This window comes from Phacochoerus africanus, chromosome 5 (assembly GCF_016906955.1).
Source record: "Phacochoerus africanus isolate WHEZ1 chromosome 5, ROS_Pafr_v1, whole genome shotgun sequence".
Taxonomy (NCBI): domain Eukaryota; kingdom Metazoa; phylum Chordata; class Mammalia; order Artiodactyla; family Suidae; genus Phacochoerus; species Phacochoerus africanus.
Genome location: NC_062548.1, coordinates 60,382,062 through 60,401,163, shown reverse-complemented (window position 1 = coordinate 60,401,163; position 19,102 = coordinate 60,382,062). Strand labels below are relative to the sequence as shown.

Genomic DNA, 19,102 nt, shown 5'->3' with positions numbered 1-19,102 from the left:
GAATTTTTATTTTTAAGAGTCACTCAGGATAAAGTAAGACACTTGTCAGGTCTTTCAGCTAAGAACATAGTCACAAAGATATGTTTCATCAGGCGTCAGGTGTGTGTGTGTATGTATTTTGGACAGAATGAATACCGTATTTCACAAATCATATATACAAACTCATACTGAAACAAATCAAGTAAGTAGTAAAAAAATCAACTCATACTTAGATCACAGAACATACCTGATTATGATTAGGGAAGAAACAGTTCTGTTGTGAAGTGGAGTAAACCTTACTTTGATGGATTTCTTTTCTCCAGGTTTTAAAATTAGGTTTAAAATTAACTGGCGGGAGAGGCCCTCTGTAAATCCTGTTGAACTTTGCAGTGGATGAGCCTTGAATCATTGGGTAAACAAATAAGAGAAATTAGTATATTGTTGGAAAAATGTTTTCCCCTTCACCCCATTCACAGCTAGGATTAATTTCTCGAATTCACTAAGTACAGAACTAATTTTTTTTTTTTTCTTTTTAGGGTCATACCTGTGGCATATAGAAGTTCCTGGACTAGGGGCTGAATCAGAGCTGCAGCTGCTGGTCTACGCCACAGCCACAGCAATGTGGCATCCAAGCCTCATCTGTGACCTATGCTGCGGCCTGCAGCAAGGCCAGATCCTTAATCCAATGAGCAAGGCCAGGTATTGAACCCACATCCTCGTGGATGCTAGTTGGGTTCTTAATCTGCTGAGCCACAATGTAACTTCCAGAAACAATTTTATCCCTGATGATTTAGGCACAGGGGAGCTGGGCAGTGTCTGGCTGGTCATGACTGAGCTGGACAGCCAGTGACAACCCTTTATATCCTGCATAACAAGGGGCTTCGTTCTCTGGGTCACCAAATACTTGATGTTTGTATTAAGCATTTGTTCTCCCGTATAGATCTTTTAATTTTTAAATTTGGAAATATGACATGCAAATGGAAAAGGACAAAAGCTTGAGAGAGGACCAGCTCAGTGTGTTAGCACAAAGCACACAGCTGTGTGACCAACACCCAGCACCCCGCCAGCCCACTGCTGCTGCCCCCACTGCCAGTCACAGCTTTCCTGCCCCTCCCCTAGGGAGGGTGTCAGCCAGAGGGTCTTAAGGTTGCTTTGCATTTTTTATTTGTAGATATATTTCCAATTCATATGAATCTATCTTTGAATTTTGTTTTGAAAGCTAAATCCGTAACTACTGTTTCATAAACACTTGATCATTTCAAGTTCAAAAAATAGCTTAGTTTAATAACCAAAATATGACCTGACAGTCAATTTTTTAAAAATTTTTTAATTTTTTTGTCCTTTTGCCTTTTCTATGGCCACTTCTGTTGCCTCAGGGATATCACTAAGACCCTCAATAATTCTCAATAATTTTTTTTGTGGTGGTTTTTGCTTGTTTTTTTGTCTTTATAGGGCAGCACCTGTGGCACATGGAGGTTCCCAAGCTAGGGGTCAAATCAGAGCTGTAGCTGCTGGCTTACACCACAGCCACAACAACGCCAGATCCAAGCGACATCTGCAACCAACACCACAGCTCATGGTAACATCAGATCCTTAACCCGCTGAGCAAGGCCAGGGATTGAACCTGCCTCCTCATGGATGCTGGTCAGATTTGTTTCCGCTAGCCACGATGGGAACTCCAGTAAGCAGTGGTTCTTAAAGACTGATTCACAGATCCCTAGGGAGCTCATAAGTCTTTGTAGGTGTCAAAACAATTTTCATAACATCAACAGATGCTCTCTGCCTTTTTCACTGTGTTGACATTTGCAGTGATGGTTAGCTAAAGCAACTGTGGCTAAAACTGCTGACCCCTTTGCTAGAGGCAAAGCAGTGTTATCAAACTTCCCTAGTACCTACTGTCTTCTTCACTGCCATGCACTTGCAGTTAAGAAAAAAAAAAAAAAAGAGTTACTGATTAAGCAGTAATAAATATTAAGCTTATTAAATCTCAACCCTAGTCTGGGAACTTCTTTAGGCATGGCCAAAGGGAAGAAATGAATAGAGTGGCACCCCATGTTTTATTTATAAAAAAGAAAATAAAAAGCAGTCCTTCCTGCTGCATTCTGGGGTACCATGTTGTCTTGAAGAGCTATCATTTGAGACATCAACTGAACTAAGCTCCTTTCTCAACAAATCCATTTATACTTGAAAAACTGAGGACAGCATATGGTTATTCAGTCTGAGGTATTTAGTCGACATTTTCAAGAAACTGAAGTGCCTCTATTCCTTTAAGGAAAGCAATGGAAGAATCTGTTGCCCATGGTAAATTTTTTTTTTTTGTCTTTTTCTAGGGCTGCACCTGTGGCATATGGAGGTTCCCAGGCTAGGGGTCTAATTGGAGCTGTAATCGCTGGCCTATGCCAGAGCCACAGCAACGGGGGATCCAAGCCGTGTTTGCAACCTACACCACAGTTCATGGCAATGCCAGATCCTTAACCCACTGATCGAGGCCAAGGACTGAACTGGAAACCTCATGGTTCCTATTAGGATTTGTTAACCACTGAGCCACGATGGGAATTCCACCCATGGTAAAATTTGAGCATTTGAGCAAAATTTAGAATTTTGGCTCTATGAGTTTAAGAGCTTCCCAATAGTTAATGAATTCCCTGATGAGACTGGTGATCAAAGGAATGAATATGATTTTCTGGATTTGCAAAATGAACTGTGTCAACATTTGGAAGCTCTGCCTATCTTAGTGAACTAATAGTTTCCAAATGACTGATGTAGTGCTATAATTAACTAAAGAAGCAATTAAGATATTCCTTTTTGCAATTACATAAATGTGTCAGGTAAGGTCAGATATTTGTCATATACTTCAACCAAAACAATATATCATATGAGACTGAATGCAGAGGTAAATATGAGAATCTATCTGTATATTAGGTCAGAGAGTCACTGAGGAGCTCTGTAAAAATGTAAAACAGTATAATCTTCTCACAAAATATTTTTTTAATCTATTTTTTCATTTTTATATTATCTATGTCAAATAGAGTTTATTATTACTACTATTATTATTTTAAAAAATTTTATGGCATATGTAAGTTCCTGGGCTGGGGACTGAATCTGAGCAGCAGCTACAGCAATACCGGATCCTTTAACGCATCACGCTGGCCTGGGGATCAAATCTGTACCTTTGCAGAGACCTGAGCCGCTACAGTTGGATTCTTAACCCACTATGCCACAGTGAGAACTCCTATTATTATTATTATTTTTTTTTGTCTTTTTTTTTTTTTAATTTCTTGGGCCACTCCCGCGGCATATGGAGGTTCCCAGGCTAGGGGTCGAATTGGAGCTGTAGCCACCGGCCTATGCCAGAGCCACAGCAACGCGGGATCCGAGCCGCGTCTGCAACCTACACCACAGCTCACGGCAACGCCAGATCGTTAACCCACTGAGCAAGGGCAGGGACCGAACCCGCAACCTCATGGTTCCTAGTCGGATTTGTTAACCACTGCGCCACGATGGGAACTCCCTCCTATTATTATTTCAAATGAATTAAATCAATATTTTAAAGATCTCTGTTTGAATTTTTAATATGGTAAATATTGACAGATGTAACCCACATTAAAAAAAACCTCCTTGGAGTCCTTGACAATTGGGATAAAGCAGAAATCCTTAGTTATTTTTCAGATTGAAAAGGAGTCCTGAGACCAAAGATTTTGAGATCCTTAGTTTTATAGCACTAGAGAGAACTGTGACAGAATTTATACTAAGCTTACCCTAAGACTCACTCTGGGATTTTCTTATTGAGAACAAATTTCTGAGATCAAGGGTGTTCTTATTTCTCTTCCTGACTCTCACAGTGCCTACTTCAGTGTTTCACATCTTGTATGTACCACTAAAAATTCAGTAAGATAAACAGGTAAACATTAGGTCATTTACTTCTTTTTTTTTTGTCTTTTGTCTTTTTTTTTTTGTTGTTGTTGTTGTTGCTATTTCTTGGGCTGCTCCCGCGGCATATGGAGGTTCCCAGGCTAGGGGTTGAATCGGAGCTATAGCCACCGGCCTACGCCAGAGCCACAGCAACGAGGGATCCGAGCCGCGTCTGCAACCTACACCACAGCTCATGGCAACGCCGGATCGTTAACCCACTGAGCAAGGGCAGGGACCGAACCTGCAACCTCATGGTTCCTAGTCGGATTTGTTAACCACTGCGCCACGACGGGAACTCCAGGTCATTTACTTCTTATTTGTATTTTTCCTCTCTTATCAAAGCAGAGTGAAGGAATTTGAGGTTACTGAACTTTCTAGATATAGAGTCTAGATAACCTTAAACTTAATGTTTTAGCCTTTTATGGATGGAAAAAGCTAAGCAAAAAAAAGATTCCAAGAGAAGGGAATAGACTAGAATATGATACTCTCTCAATTTCAGTCTGGTGTTCTACCTATTATTCAGCAGAAAAAAAAATACAACATTGAAAATGCCTTTCTTACAGAAGACTGACTTAAAAGGAGACTTACCAAAAAACTATTCTATAAAAGTTTGGCTAACATATGCCTTATGGATTAAAACACAAAGCTATGGGAAAGAACAAATATTTCAAGAACTATAAAACATCTGGTTGGACAGGCTAATTGGTGATTTCTAACCTGCAAGGACCACATGTCACGATGGTCCGGCCAAGGGCTCTGGATCTGAGAGCGCCAGACTGGAATTTGGCCCTGTCAGTTATCACAGGTATGAACTTGGGTAAGTCACTTCCTCTCCCTGAGCTCTGGTTTTCCACCACCAACAGAACAAAAGAAATGCTTACTTCTTAGGGATGAGTTAGTAATAGCTCAGCCTGGCTAGTGTAATGATTACTTTAAATTATAAATGTGAATGCACCTAGCCTCATGCTGACACATCCTAGGTGCCTGTGATATACTGAAAATCCTTTTTTCCTGCCTGGTTAGCCACAGATTGACTCATCCCATCAACAATCTCTGAGGGCTTCCTAGGTACGAAGCAACCGATCTAAGTTGGTTTGTTTAATCTGTTCAAAAGCTTTGTAAAATACAAACTACTAACTTCATGTTACAAGAAAGGAAGCTGAAGTTTGGAAACCTTTATTTATTTGGCCAAGGTGAAGAAGCTGGTAGATACAAAGCCATGATTATTCTAGGAGCCAACTTCCTGTTCAGGTGGGAAGCAGCAGAGCAACCATGTGACAGGAAGGATCCTGCAGCCACTTGAGACACTGTGACCCGTGCTCAGCAAGAGCCCAAAGCAAAGAAAGGATGCAGGTGATCATTTACTGCTTTCACTCACAGTAATTCAGATGGAGGATTAACTAGACTCCTCCTCTCAGTCATTCAACACCTTTCATATTATTCATATGGGAAGAGAACAAGATAAATAAATAGAAGACAAACCCTCAGGGAGCTTATATACAGATTTGGGAAATAAGGTATTATATATCAAAAGGAAAAGAAAAAAGAGTTAACATGGGTGTAAACAAAGAGTCAGGGAGAATCAGACAGCTGAATAGTGTGCAGGCCTCACAGCCAGCAGGGCTGCTGTGAACAGGATGTCTAAGGATGGAGGAGAGGTGGCTGGGCGGGGGAAGGGCCAAGGGACCTGGGCCAGTCTGCAGGTGGCTGTAATTCCAAGCACTAATTTCCTGATGGACCCATACCCCCACACAAGTTCCTATATAATCCTGAGTGGTTACTGGCTGCTCAGCATGGCCTGTGTGAGAGAGAACATTTGGTCCTAGAACAAAGCAGTTTATGTATACAATTATCAGCTCAAAAACAGGCGTTGAGTGGAAACTAAGTGTGCTGCTGTGCTGGGTATAAATACCACTAGCCGGGGGTCTGGCATTCACGGAGCTTACAATTTTATTAGAAAGTATCCAAAATGGGAGTTCCCATCATGGCACAGCGGAAACGAATCCAATTAGGATCCGTGAGGTTACGGGTTCAATTCCTGGCCTCACTCAGTGGGTTAAGGATCTGGCGCTGCCATGAGCTGTGTGTGTGGTGTAGGTCGAAAATGTGGCTTGGATCTGGCATTGCTGTGGCTCTGGCGTAGGCTGGCAGCCATAGCTCTGATCAGACCCCTAGCCTGGGAACCTCCATATGTCTCGGATGTGGCCCTAGAAAGACAGAAGACAAAAAAAAAAAAAAAAAAGTATCCAAAATAAAGATATAAATGACAAGCTCAATATTTTCAGGCTTAATAAAAGTAAATTCTATACCAGTATATACCTCATCTACATATTCTTAGGGGTTCTGGTAGCTAGTGCTATAAACCATGGGCTTAACATTTAATGCTCACAAACAGGACCTTCCACCCAATGCGCCTCACAGTGATCTAAACCCCACCTGCTCCTCCTGGTTTTTTTGCCTCTAAAATAATTACTGGAAGGCTCTAACTTCTTCAGTCATTTGCCCTTTAGTCAGTTTAAGGGCGGCCAACATTTTTCTTTCAGATTTGCATTGGTCATATCATAAAATTTTTTCTTTAGGACAGTATGAAGTCTGGATACTTACACTGTTTCTGAAGACTTGGAATTCTAGGGTTCTTAAATCTATCTTTGCCACCTTACTCAAGTTAAACCTGAAATAAAAAAATGCACCATATTTCTTTGTAAATAGTATCTTAGTTAAAGGGGTCACAGAGTTACCAAGGCTGTGCCTATCTTTGGGCAGATTCTGAGATCAATATTATCAGATTAATAGCCTTTGAAAACCATCTACAACTTATAGTTAATATTTAGTTCACGTTTTATAACTAAAATATTTGGAAGGCTTCACTTGTTCTCTTTACAGTATTTTAAGAAGGATTTCTACATTTTTTTTTCTTGTCTTAAACGAAAGCTTTACTAGATGCTTAATATAACATCAATCTCTCTCCTCAGAAACATCTCTCAACTTCAATTACAGGCCAGAATTTTTCTAAGCCAAATCTATTCCTGTATGAGCTGCAGTAAAGTTTTAAATGTGTAAAATAATAATTAGCTGTTAATATGGAAAAACTCTGATGATCTAAACAATGCATACCTTGATATTAACTTATCTACAAAGATGGAAGGGTTGGAATATAAAGCCAGAGGAATACACTGAATGTAGACAGGAACATCTGCAGGATTTTCTAAAGTAATCTCTTCTTCCTTAAACAAAGTAAAGACACAGTAAGTGAAGGACTTCCTCAGTTATAACCTATCAGGTATCTCCCCAGAACCACCATTGCTCTGAGGACTTACTGAGGAGCAGTTTGTATTAGTGAGCGGAAACCTCACGAGCCGGGGTGAGCTGAGGAGCGATGGCCAGGAGAGCTCAGCAGTGATTTTCGATAGGATGTTTTTCTGAAGGTCTGTATTTACTTCAAATACAGCGTTCAGTCTAGCAGGGGAAAAAACAGCAATTCATAAGTCACGGTATCAAAATCAAATATTTGAGTTTTCTGAATACAGGAAACTCTATTGGACCCGTGTACCTGAGAAATTTTATTCTGGCCTTGAATAAACACAGGCTTATTTGCCCTAATATTTTACTGTGCTTTTTCATAGAGACAGGAATGAAGATGTCTCTAGGCACAAAGAGCTGCCAAAGTGTCTGTAGCTAATCAGCTGTACTGTTTCCAAATTGAATATATAAGAGAAAGGCAGGTGCAGGTATATGCAGGTATCATGACATTATGGGCACTTAAAGTGTCTGGCATGTTTGGTGGAAAGATCCAGACACCAAGAGCAGCAAATATTTTCAGCAGAACTAATGAGAAGGCAGTGTGCTGCTTGGCATGTGGCTCTTTTCCGATTTGAGATAAAACACAAAACAAACCCTGGTATGTAATGAAGATGCCAGCTGAAGTAGTGATACATATAAGGTCTTATGTAGATATATATAAATCTAAAAGCAATATTCAGGACCTCATTTGAATATTTCCCCACTTATGAGAGTTTATAAGCCAGCTGTTTGGAACTCAACACACGCCCTAAGGAAACAGTATTATAAATGGGGCTGAGGTCCCCAGGCCCAAATACTGAGACTTGTGTTATCCCAGTGCACTGCTGTATTGTGCTGTGCTAACACTGGTGAGAGCACTGGTGTGATAAGCCAGTAGCAAATTCTCTGGAACAGGCACACTGACAAGGTGACACAAAGGCCATGCAGGGAGAATGCCACATTCCCTGTGCAATGGGGACATGGAGGCAGAGGGCAGGCAGGGAGCCTGGGTCTTGGGCAGTGGGTGCTAAGCCCGCAGAGAGGAAGGCAGGGGTTTTGATGGGTGGGAGGTCAAGAGGTTCCTTGGCAGGTGAGCCCAGGGCAGCGCGACACGTTATTTACTCAGAGCTAGATGTAAAAATTTGGAGACTACTTGTACATTACGATGTCCCAAGGTCCACTATGGAGATGGCGAGGACCAAGGAGTGTTTTAATTAGTGTTCTCTTAGGGAGCTCATAGAAGTCTCTTTTTACTAATTTTAACCATCTTAAAATTAAACTGTAACTCTTTTGCCTGAAGAAAACCTCTCACCACATACAGTTCAGATAAACAGAAAACTGCAGATTTTCTTGTTAATGGCTTGAAAATTTTATAGTACTATAAACTGGAATATCTTGATGATACTGACAAATACATTTCAAATTAGCCAATGGAGAAGAACAGTTTTCATCAGTGGTCACATTATCATTCTAGCCAAGTTCTCTTCTGAAACACATAGCAAGATCAAATTTCTTTTGAAACCCAGGTGCGGTTACTGATTTGTCACTGGAACATTTTCTACCTGCCAGAGACATATGGCTCAGACATACGGCTGAGCCCACGTGACCTAGGTCCCGTGCACCCCTAAGGGCTCAGCACTTGAAAGGGAGGAACAGAGGTGCTCCTACTGTGAGGTTCTACCTACAAAGTGTCTGTCTTGCCTTTAACTGAAGTCAGTGGGGGGTAGAAACCTTCTATGCAGATGACTGTGTCCAAGGTAAACACTGAGGTCACCCTACATAAGGACAACATCACAGAGTCTCTGTGACTTTAAGCATCTAGAACACTGGGGAAAAAAACAAAAATGGTAGTGTGCATACTTTTTTTTTTCCCCAGTCCTTTTTTTTTTGGCCACCCCGAGGCATATGGAGTTCCCAGGCCAGGGATCAGATCAGAGCTGCAGTTATGACCTAAGCCACAGCTGGGGTAACACTGGATCCTTAACCCACTGTGCAGGCTGAGGATCGAACCTGTGTCTCTGTGGATGCTGCTGATTCTGTTGTGCCACAGCAAGAGCTCCTATACTTCTGAGAAATAATTCCAGATGCCTCATTGTAATTTTCTAAAAACTGGGCAAATGTTCTTAGCTACAGAGAAGTAAAATAACTAAATATAAGATAAACTTTAGAAAGTCACGTTTCCAACTGGTAAAGATGGCGAAGATACTTAAATACAGCAAAACCACTCACCTGTGACCTGAGTTTTCCTTTATTCCCATCCACCCTTTGAACAGGCTCTGGTGCAGGTCCCAGTCCGCATCCCAGGTATCCTCCTGCATGGCGACGCCAGGCTGGACTTTGGGCTCAGCTAGAACAAGGAGAAACATGCTCAGCCCTTCAAATGATTTCCGTGGCATCAAGCGGCAGGGATGGACTTTAAAAGTGGCGGCTATTCGGCGCCGGGTATTTTGGGGAGGGCATGAAGGAAGGGCCTGGGCAAGAACAGCATGACGACTTACATTTGGAGAGAAAAGGCAAGCCAACATAGCAATGATCCCCACACTGCAGTCCAGGATCAAAATAAATGTTCGCAATCTACAAAGAGGCAAGGAGAACCGTGAACGCCGAACCCAGAGACGGTCACAGGGAACACATACTCGTGGATGGGAATTCTCAAACGTGACATTTTCAAACCTTTGACTTTTTTCCTGGCTCCAAGTCTTCCTTATTGCCCCGTAATCGTTTGTAGTAAAATCGCACATCTTCTGACAAAGATCGTATCTGCTGTATCTTTACCTTCTGTGAGAAGGAATTCATAACGTTTAAACTCTGATGAACTACTTTCCCCTGAAAGAAGAAAACAAACCAACATTTATAAATGGCTGGATTTTCTTAAAAGCACACACTGTAGAGCTGATAGACTATTTCTAGGAAACTGAAGCTCAAAGGACATTCAGAATTTTCAAAAGCTGACAATTTCTAAATTTGTAATCAGAGTCCCCTGATTACAAAGACATTGTGTCTGATTAAGAGACATTGCCATCTGCCCCAATGTGCCCTAAAGTGACTGCATCATTTTTCTGCAAAGGCTGGCTTTCCTGTTTCTTTTCTCCTTGTTCTCCAATTGCCAAGTCATATTTTTGAGTCTTCTATCTACCTGCCTACCCATACCTGCCTCAATTAGTATGACAGCCTCAGGATATTTAAGCACAGATCAAACAATTCATCTGAAATGTCTCTTGAGCATTCTCTTTTTCATCATTTTGCTCATTCACCCTTATTTACACACCTGCTACAAGGGGTAAAGAGGCTCCATCCTTTCCCACCAGATCTCAGAGTCTTGTTGGGGAGACCACTTAATAAGGTAGTATTTATAGCACAATGGGAGGCTTGCTGCAGGAGGTAATTGCAAATCATTTCTGGAGCACACATGAAACAACTAGTACTGTCTAATGGAGTCAAGAAATCTTCAGAGAGGAGATGACAATGGAATTGGATCTTGAAAGATGTGTAGGAGTTCTTGAGGGCAGGAGAGGAGGATGGGCATTCAGGGCAGACTAGCAGCAAAGGCGTGGAGGTATGAGAGGGATTTACTGCCTCTGCCAACACCCTAAGCTCAAACCTCCCTGTGGACTCTGGCCCGAGGCTCTGGATTGGCCCCCAGGCATTCTACTGTCGCATCCCGACTACTTCTGCCAGAGAGCCAGTCTCTAAGGCTCAGCTCTCAAGATGTCCAGCCTCGGTTCAAAACTTTAGATTTTCATGGACTTAAGTGGCATTTAGTTTCTTTCATGCTATCATTCCAAGGTACTGTTCCATCTTCTCTCTTGAAACCTCCCAGTCTTCTTATAAAACTGGGCAACTCACCACTGCCTACAGCCATCTCATCTCGGACCGTGCTTTTTTTTTTTTTTTTTTGGCTGCGTCTGTGGCATGAGAAAGTTCCCAGGTCAGGGACAGAATCCACGCCACAACAATGAGAACGATAGCGGATCCTTAACCACTAGGCCACCAGGTAACTCCACCTCTGTCTTTACTCAGGTTGTTCCCTAGGCCCTGAATGCAATTCTTGCCATCCGTCATGTTTTCCTGCCAGAAGAAATTCAAGCCAATTCACATGGCACCTTCATCAGTTAGGTCTGTATTTTCTTCACTGCACCTTATTTTTACATCTCGTAGAGCCATTTCTACGTCCTGCTTTATGGCTATGAATCATGGGCTCATTTCTCATTCTAGATTGAAAACTTTTTGAGAGGAGGGACTCTTTCTTTAAACAAAATTATAGTTGATTTACAATGTTGTGCCAATTTCTAAAGCACAGCAAAGAGACTCATCAATACAGTTATACATTCCCTTTCTTCTATTATGGTCTATCCGACGAGACTGGATGTGGCTCCCTGTGCTGTACAGAAGGAAGGGACTCCTTATTCCTCTTATGTCTCCTAAGGAAGTTGGTACCATGTCTTACCTTACTTATAACGTGATTAATAAAGAATTACTGGTTTTACTGTTGAATTCTAGGAAAGTAGAGGGAAAGGCAAAGAAAAAACCAGGATGAAGAAGTCTACAAATTAACTGGCTTACTGGAAAGGAAGGTGGAAGAACCATATGCTTTGGGAAGCAAGTCAGAGAACCCACTGCGATCACAGCCTTCACGGGTATCGTTAGGATCTGAAGAGGGAAGAAGAAAAACCACAGAGAAATAAGTGTTAACGTCTGAGATTGACCTTGATAGGTTATTGCATTATTTGGGGGGATTAAAACAACTAATATTTGGACTTATATTAGCATTAACCAACTCATAAGCAAAATTAAAATCACCCAGAGATACTGCTTAATCTTTCCATGCACTGCGTAAAATACACTGAAATATAGTAAGTTTCCATGTACTTCTCTGTGATGCACTGATAATATGATAAACAAGACCAAACAATGGGGAGGAAATGATGCACAGATTTTTCGTAATACAGGTTACTTTGTAGATTAAAATTTAAAAAGGCAAGTCAGATTGTACTCCTAAAACAATGTCTGAAAAATCCAGCATTTTCTAAAATCACATAGCTCTCTCTTTGTACATAGCAATAAATTAATGTCAATCTAGATTCTAGATTCTGAATTTCAACTCACACTCTATAGGCAACTCACAAAGATACTTCTCTAAGACATGAAATGCATTTATTTCTCTCAAGAGTGACAAACATTAAGCAGGGATTTCTCACTTAGGAGGTAATTAACCTGGCATGATCTGACAAATCTTTTGTTATTAACTGACCAATTCTGTTTTCTGACTTAGTTTTCTTCCATATGGGGGGCTGTAGGTACTGAAAACAGGTAGGAGAACAAGGGTCACAACTTGTTGACTTTAGCTATGCTCAACTTCCCAAAGATCCCTGAAATAATAAATCATAATACTTGGGTTTGGCAGAAATAGATCCTTTCGAAATCTCGTTGAATGCAACATGTCAAACCCCACAAAGAATGTTTGAAAAGCTCAATGATTTTCACTTTGTTCCTTGATTGGAATGACTCATGTGAGTAGAATCCCGAGATCTCAAGTTGAGGTGGGCTTTCCTGACTCCTTGTTGGAGACATTGCAAGAAGGCTATTTACGGCTGCAGAGAGAGGCGTCCATCCCAGGAGCTGGGGTCTGTGCAACACTCTACCCACCTGCAAGCAGGTTTCTAACGGCAACTCTCAATGTGCCAAACACGCTTTTCTGAAGTTGTTTGTAGCTAAGAGATTTGGGTTTTATCAGAAAATCATGTTAACGAACACCAATATTGTGTTACCTATTCTCAAAAGCTTAGTTTTTAAGGTGTGAAAATGATAAACCGTAACTTTCTGAGTAAACAGTTCTCTGTTTCTATAAAAACAAAAGAGGACTGAATTTTTCAGAAAACTCCATTGACCTGAATTCTCATCAAGTCCTTACCTCGTAGTCTGTTGTGATCTGTATGGCTCCATCATGAATACCTTCCAGGTTTTTTGCAGTAAGTTTGACTCTAAACACTGCAAAGTAGCCGGAAGCTAATATAACCTGTAAGCAAGCAGTAGAAATGACATCATTCACTAACTTTGATAGCTGAAGTTTTTTATTGCCACAGAAAAGAAGGGTACAGAGATAAACTGACTTCAACACTTAACCTACACTAATGTGACACGGAATTATCCTATCATCACATACAAGTATCTCAAAATAATGCCCATTCCTGGATGTTTACATTCTTGTTCCATGGGTCACTGAGAAAGCTAGTTTCCTGAGGAAGAGTCAACTCCCAGCTGCTAAGCTGGGGAATCATGCACTCCTGACACCCCACCGCGTACCTGCGTGATCAAAGGGGGTGAGGGTTGGAGCAGAGGGACCCAGCCTTCTACTAACCCTTTGGCTATAAGTATGTACAAAGTGGGTTCTGCTTCAAGTTCTGAATTTAATGCTGTCATGTTAATCATCATGTCTTCAGAGCAACTGACACTGGGTCATATAAAAACATCAAAAATCATGAAAGGAAGGAAGAGTTAAGCAATACAAATTTGAAAGAAAGAACATGTATATTATTTGTTTTCTCAGGCTATTTGCTGTTTCTGGCAATTAATCTTTTCAATCGTGAAATTTTCAAAAACCATGAAATTCATTTTGTGAATTCATTTTAGGTACTAGTAATTTTACCTAAAATTCCCATTCGCTTCAAATTAACAGACCTTCATATACCAAACACACTTTTCCCTTTTTAGAAGCATTTCCATGTTGGTTTGGTGTAATTCTAATGTTTCCTCACGACTCTAACCACCCAAATCAGACCACATGTCTGAAGAGCAGAGAGAGTTGTTGACAATGTGTGTTGCATAAGGAAAAGGATGCTAATTTAGTTCACAGGTTTGGCTTTTTGGAAAACAGTTGAAGTTTAGGCATGACAAACTAAAAAAAAGAAAACCCCACATTTTTGTGGAGTTGCTATTTAGAAGCTTGCAACTCATTACAATTTTCTGTTTTAAAGGTTCATAACATTGATCTCAACTTTCTGTCCCCTATTTTTATATTTATATAGTTTTGCATAAGAGCTAATTCTATAACCCCAAATTGTCAAGCAGGCTCTATGTTACTGACTGGACCTCTCAATTTTAAATAAGTGTTAACACTTATTCAGTACTAGGTAATAATCCAGAGTCCTGAAATGATTAATTTATAATGTCTTATTAAAAACTATAATTCAGGGAGTTCCTGTTGTGGTGCAGCAGAAATGAATCTGACTAGTATCCATGAAGTTGCGGGTTCGATCCCTGGCCTTGATCAGTGGGTTAAGGATCCAGTGTTGCCATGAGCTGTGGTGTAGGTCGCAGATGCGGCTCAGATCCCTAGTTGCTATGGCTCCAATTTGACCCCAACCTAGCCTGGAAACTTCCATATGCCACGGGTGTGGCCCTAAAAGCAAAAAATAAATAAAAAATAAATAAAAATGAAGTATAATTCAGGAACCCTTGTGGCTCAGTGGGTTACAAACTGGACAGGATCCATGAGGCAACTTCCATATGCCACAGGTGCAGCCCTAAAAAGCAGAAAAAACAAAAACAAAGAAACAAAAAAACCAAACCAAAAACCAAAAAAAGAAAAAAATTGTAATTCAACCATCTGGGATTATTACTCCAACTTCACTGTCAAAAGGAACACATTAATAGCTGGTCTCGTTATTATCTCATTATATTATCATTATAATCTGTTTCCAGTATTCTAGTTGTATTAAAAATAAAATCTCAGTTGCACTGACAGGTATTACTTCTCTGGGGCATTTCTCTCTCTTTTTATGTTTTAAAAGAAGGCTTTACTTATGTATCAAATTAAAAAATTATAAATTATTAAAAATGTGAACACCCATATATCTACCACAGTATCTGATTATGTAACTTGAATGCTGCACAAATACAATTAGAATATTGCAATTAAATATTAAATAACATTATTTACTGTTTCCCACTTTTTCATAAACCCTTTTCCAAGTTTCTACAATCATATTCACAATTTATTTGCTGCAACATTCAATCATAAAATCATGACTTCATGCATTTAGCTGTTCCAGTTATTTAGAATTATTTATAATAATGCTATCCACACATATTGCACTCTCACAGCTTTTTGCTCTTTATATTTTTTTACTTCCATGGGAAGAATTCCCAGGAGATGTTATTATATTATTAAACTGCTCTCCAAAAAAAAAACTGTTTGGGGGATCCTTCCAGCAAAAAATGCTTCAATCACTTATGACCTATGACATTCCATGGAGGCATATCTGTCAATAATCTCTGTGCATAAGGACATGTGCTTTACCTTTTATAAAACTGCCCCAAGAAGTTCTATCCTAACCTGCAGTTATGTTCCTTCAAAGTCACATAAGGTGATTGTACTAATTCTGCCCCAAGGGGTATCAACTCCAAGTTCCCTTGTCAGTAATGTGAGGGCTTAGACTGAAGTATTCATTTGCTCCTGTTTCATGCCCTTTTATGACTAACTGTACAGAAGACCAAGTAAAAGTACATGGGGAGATCTACCCAGGGATCAAACAAATGATGTTCACCTTGTTGATACTTTCTCCTAATCAGTACAGAGACCTGACCAGAAATACTCCAGGATACCAATACTGGTAGAAAACACTTTGCACTAACGTGCAGGGCTCTCTCTTCTGCCTCCTGAATCCAGTGCACACAGGATTAGTTCAGTACCTATGGGAATTTCCTCTGGATTGACACTTGTGTTCCATCTTAACCCCTTGGGTTTCATGTGTTCTCATCATACAAGGAGGGAGCCGAGGCAGGTTACCTATAAGGTCTTTGCAACATCAAACAGCCAATGCTATGACAAATCCCATAAAAATCTTATGAGCAATAGTCTTCTATTTGAGGTTTGCACATACACATAAGTTTAAGGAAACAATAGCAAAGTTTACTTACTGATGACTGGTCTGATAAGGAGGATTTTTCTAACTCTGGAAGGCTTGAGATTATTGTAGTTCTGTTGCCTCTTTCAGTAGCTATGAGTTCTATGGATAAACCATCTCCTATGATATGCCAACTTTTTATAGCCAACTTAAAAAGGAGAAAGATATAAAAGTGATTATTGCAGCACTAGCAAAGATCTCTAAAGGTGATTTAGAATAAAAAACAGATTTTTTTTTTACCTCAATTGGATTGCTGTTTATAATTGCAAATAAAATAGTACTTGCTTCTGTAGCACTCAGTATGCCAAAATCTATGAAACGTTCTTCTATTTTGGGGGGTAATACAAAGTACTGGAAAGATAAAAAAGAACTAGATTAAATGTAAAATCACACTTATGTAAGAGGATGTTATCAAAAAAAGTAACTACTAAGATATACTGAAGTTCCTATACTTAATGTAAATACACATATGTATAATATATAATTAAGAACTTTGTACATGGAAATAAATTTTGAGTAATCAGAAATGAAAACGCTCATGGCCTTTACTGAACAGCTACATCCCTCCTGAAGGCACAAAAGCAGCAGGAAGCTAAAATACTAGGAGAGGTTAAGTGGAAGGAATTAGGCAAAAAGTCCTGGGTCTCAGCGAACATCACATCTTCATGAAAGTAGCTACTGATTATGAATCATTTAAGCAAAAGAAATAAGGAAGGAGCAGTTTAATACTGAAGGTTCCTCCAGTTCTAAAATTCTTACTGATTCTAGCTTTTTGGAGAACTACATTTCCATGTTTCCACTTTCTTTTCATTTTTTTACATTTTCCCCATCAGTTTTCTTATCTAAACTTCTTTCATTGATTACTCCCAGGATAGTTTTGTTTGGATTTTCTTTTTCCTGCTTTATTGTTTGTATGAGAAAGACCTGGATTTCCCTTTGTGCTGCATTTAGATTCCTTTTCCAACCCTGTCTTTCCCACCTACTTTCCTCTTTACTATCTGGTTCTTTTCTTCATTCTCATAATTCCTGGTTCTGGTCACCTCTTTCCTACCTAATTCCCCCCTTCGCCCTCCCTGTGGTATTTTTTTCCCCCTGCTTCTTATCTTTCTTCAATTTAGTGTGTTGTTAGCTTCCCCATGACTGTAACAGTTGAGAAAGTAGACTGTGGAAAAGGCCTAAAGAGAGGCTGTTAACTGGAAGATGCAACTGTATCATGAGGAGAACGGCTGCCGGAAAGGGTGAAAATCTTCTAAGTACTGACGAGGGAGGAATCAGAACAACTTGTAAAGCACAGAAAACAGCAAATTTAACTGTGTGCATCAGGACTGTCTAATAATAAGCGAAAACGCTAAAGCTGCATAGGGAGTTTAAATTTTAAAGGTGGACATACTTACGTCTAAAAAGCCTGTATATACCCGTACAGGTAAATTAAACTTGGAGGCATTGGTAATAAGTAAAATATTATTATCTATGTGCATGGATGATGTGGATGGCATAAAAAGCAGAGTAAAAATGTATCCTGATTCATTTGGAAGAATTAAGACTGGTTTGCTGAAGTTGTGAACCTAGGAAGTGATGGGAGAGAAAAAAACAGTGTGTCAGCATCATTTGGTTGGTAGATGAGTACAATTAAAAGTATGAGGGTTCCCAGACATACTTTAAACATTGTTTTGGCTTCTTCTGGTAGCAACACATCATGAATGAGGATCGCAAAACTGAAAGTGTTAGTAAGGTAAATTGGCCTTTCCACAGGATCAGCAGGACTGTCTCGGATATGAAATAATGTTGCAGCGTGATCAAATCCCAAATAACTATTTGAAAAACAAAAACAAAATAAATCATTTTTATTTCCACGTGTTAATTTAAAATCCAAGTTCTTTTGCTGCGAGTAATATTTTACATTTAGTATTAAGGACTGTTATTAGAGAATTAAAACTGAATATTTTAGTGATGGTCCACATGATTTAAATTAAAATTTAGCTTGCAAATTACTGAGGTGTAAAATCAAGAACTATTCATTATGCATTATATGTAACCAAACAATTAAAATCAAGAGTGTATTAACAAAAAGGTTTTCAAGCTACTCAGAAAAAAAAAAAGTGTATCATTCGGTTGTAACTAGCTTTGTTAAAATGAGTCCCTACCAAGTTGGATATTAAACTATTATTGGTTAAAATATAATTAGAAAATGAACTACCTAATATATTATTGCCCATGTATAAAAAGCTATAATTCCAGAGTGCTGTTTAATGAGTTTATTATAAAGGACATAATGATTTGTTTCAGGTAATGGTATACATTAATAACAAACCAGACACTTGAATGTTACAAAAGGAATTACAGAAAGGAAATGGCTCAAATGATTTAAAAATCCAAAATGTACTATGGAATCATTAAGACTTCATTTAAGCCCAAATCATAACCTCCCATTTACCTTTTCCTTAAAAAAAACCCAAAAAACAGCAGATTTCTTTATAATTGAAGTTGTTCTTTTCAACACTAATTTCATGAAGTTGATGTGAATTTGGCTACTCCTTTTGTTAAGTTGGAAACTTAATTATTTGGAAAACAGAATTTACTGATTAGTAAAAAGTTATAAAGTTTATTTTAAAAGAGAAACTCACCCATCTAAAACCTCTGCCTGATACGGTATTTCAAGTTTAGAATAACTCTTCTCTTTTGCTTTAACAGTTATTTTCCCAGAAAACTGAGATGGTTTTTTTGCCTTTGATGCTGAAAGGAAGCATAAAAAATAACCTGTCACTTTTTGCCACCAAAGAGTTTATAGAGAGGAGTATGAGAGTGACTTTGTGTGAACTGCCAAAATCCTTATTTTATTTTTTGTCTTTTTGCCATTTCTTGGGCTGCTCCCGTGGCATATGGAGGTTCCCAGGCTAGGGGTTGAATTGAAGCTGCAGCCGCCAGCCTACACCAGAGCCACAGCAACATGGGATCTGAGCCGCGTCTGCGATCTACACCACAGCTTATGGCAATGCTGGATCCTTAACCCACTGAGCAAGGCCAGG

General features: G+C 39.5%; 1 protein-coding gene across 6 annotated transcripts in view; it reads right to left on the bottom strand.

The window, feature by feature from the left end:
- The window catches only part of TMEM131 (transmembrane protein 131), a 191,104-nt gene that overhangs the window by 33,876 nt on the left and 138,126 nt on the right, over positions 1 to 19,102 (bottom strand). For all 6 annotated transcript variants that reach the window (XM_047781503.1, XM_047781501.1, XM_047781502.1 and 3 more), the window contains 14 exons: positions 18,701 to 18,809; positions 17,734 to 17,887; positions 17,471 to 17,641; positions 16,317 to 16,427; positions 16,090 to 16,224; positions 13,082 to 13,186; positions 11,734 to 11,820; positions 9,844 to 9,996; positions 9,669 to 9,744; positions 9,400 to 9,517; positions 7,209 to 7,347; positions 7,006 to 7,115; positions 6,496 to 6,562; positions 227 to 378 (listed from right to left, as the gene is read on the bottom strand). In XM_047781503.1, the coding sequence (XP_047637459.1) occupies positions 227 to 378; positions 6,496 to 6,562; positions 7,006 to 7,115; positions 7,209 to 7,347; positions 9,400 to 9,517; positions 9,669 to 9,744; positions 9,844 to 9,996; positions 11,734 to 11,820; positions 13,082 to 13,186; positions 16,090 to 16,224; positions 16,317 to 16,427; positions 17,471 to 17,641; positions 17,734 to 17,887; positions 18,701 to 18,809 (1,687 nt within the window). The remainder of the gene's footprint in view (positions 1 to 226; positions 379 to 6,495; positions 6,563 to 7,005; positions 7,116 to 7,208; positions 7,348 to 9,399; positions 9,518 to 9,668; positions 9,745 to 9,843; positions 9,997 to 11,733; positions 11,821 to 13,081; positions 13,187 to 16,089; positions 16,225 to 16,316; positions 16,428 to 17,470; positions 17,642 to 17,733; positions 17,888 to 18,700; positions 18,810 to 19,102) is intronic.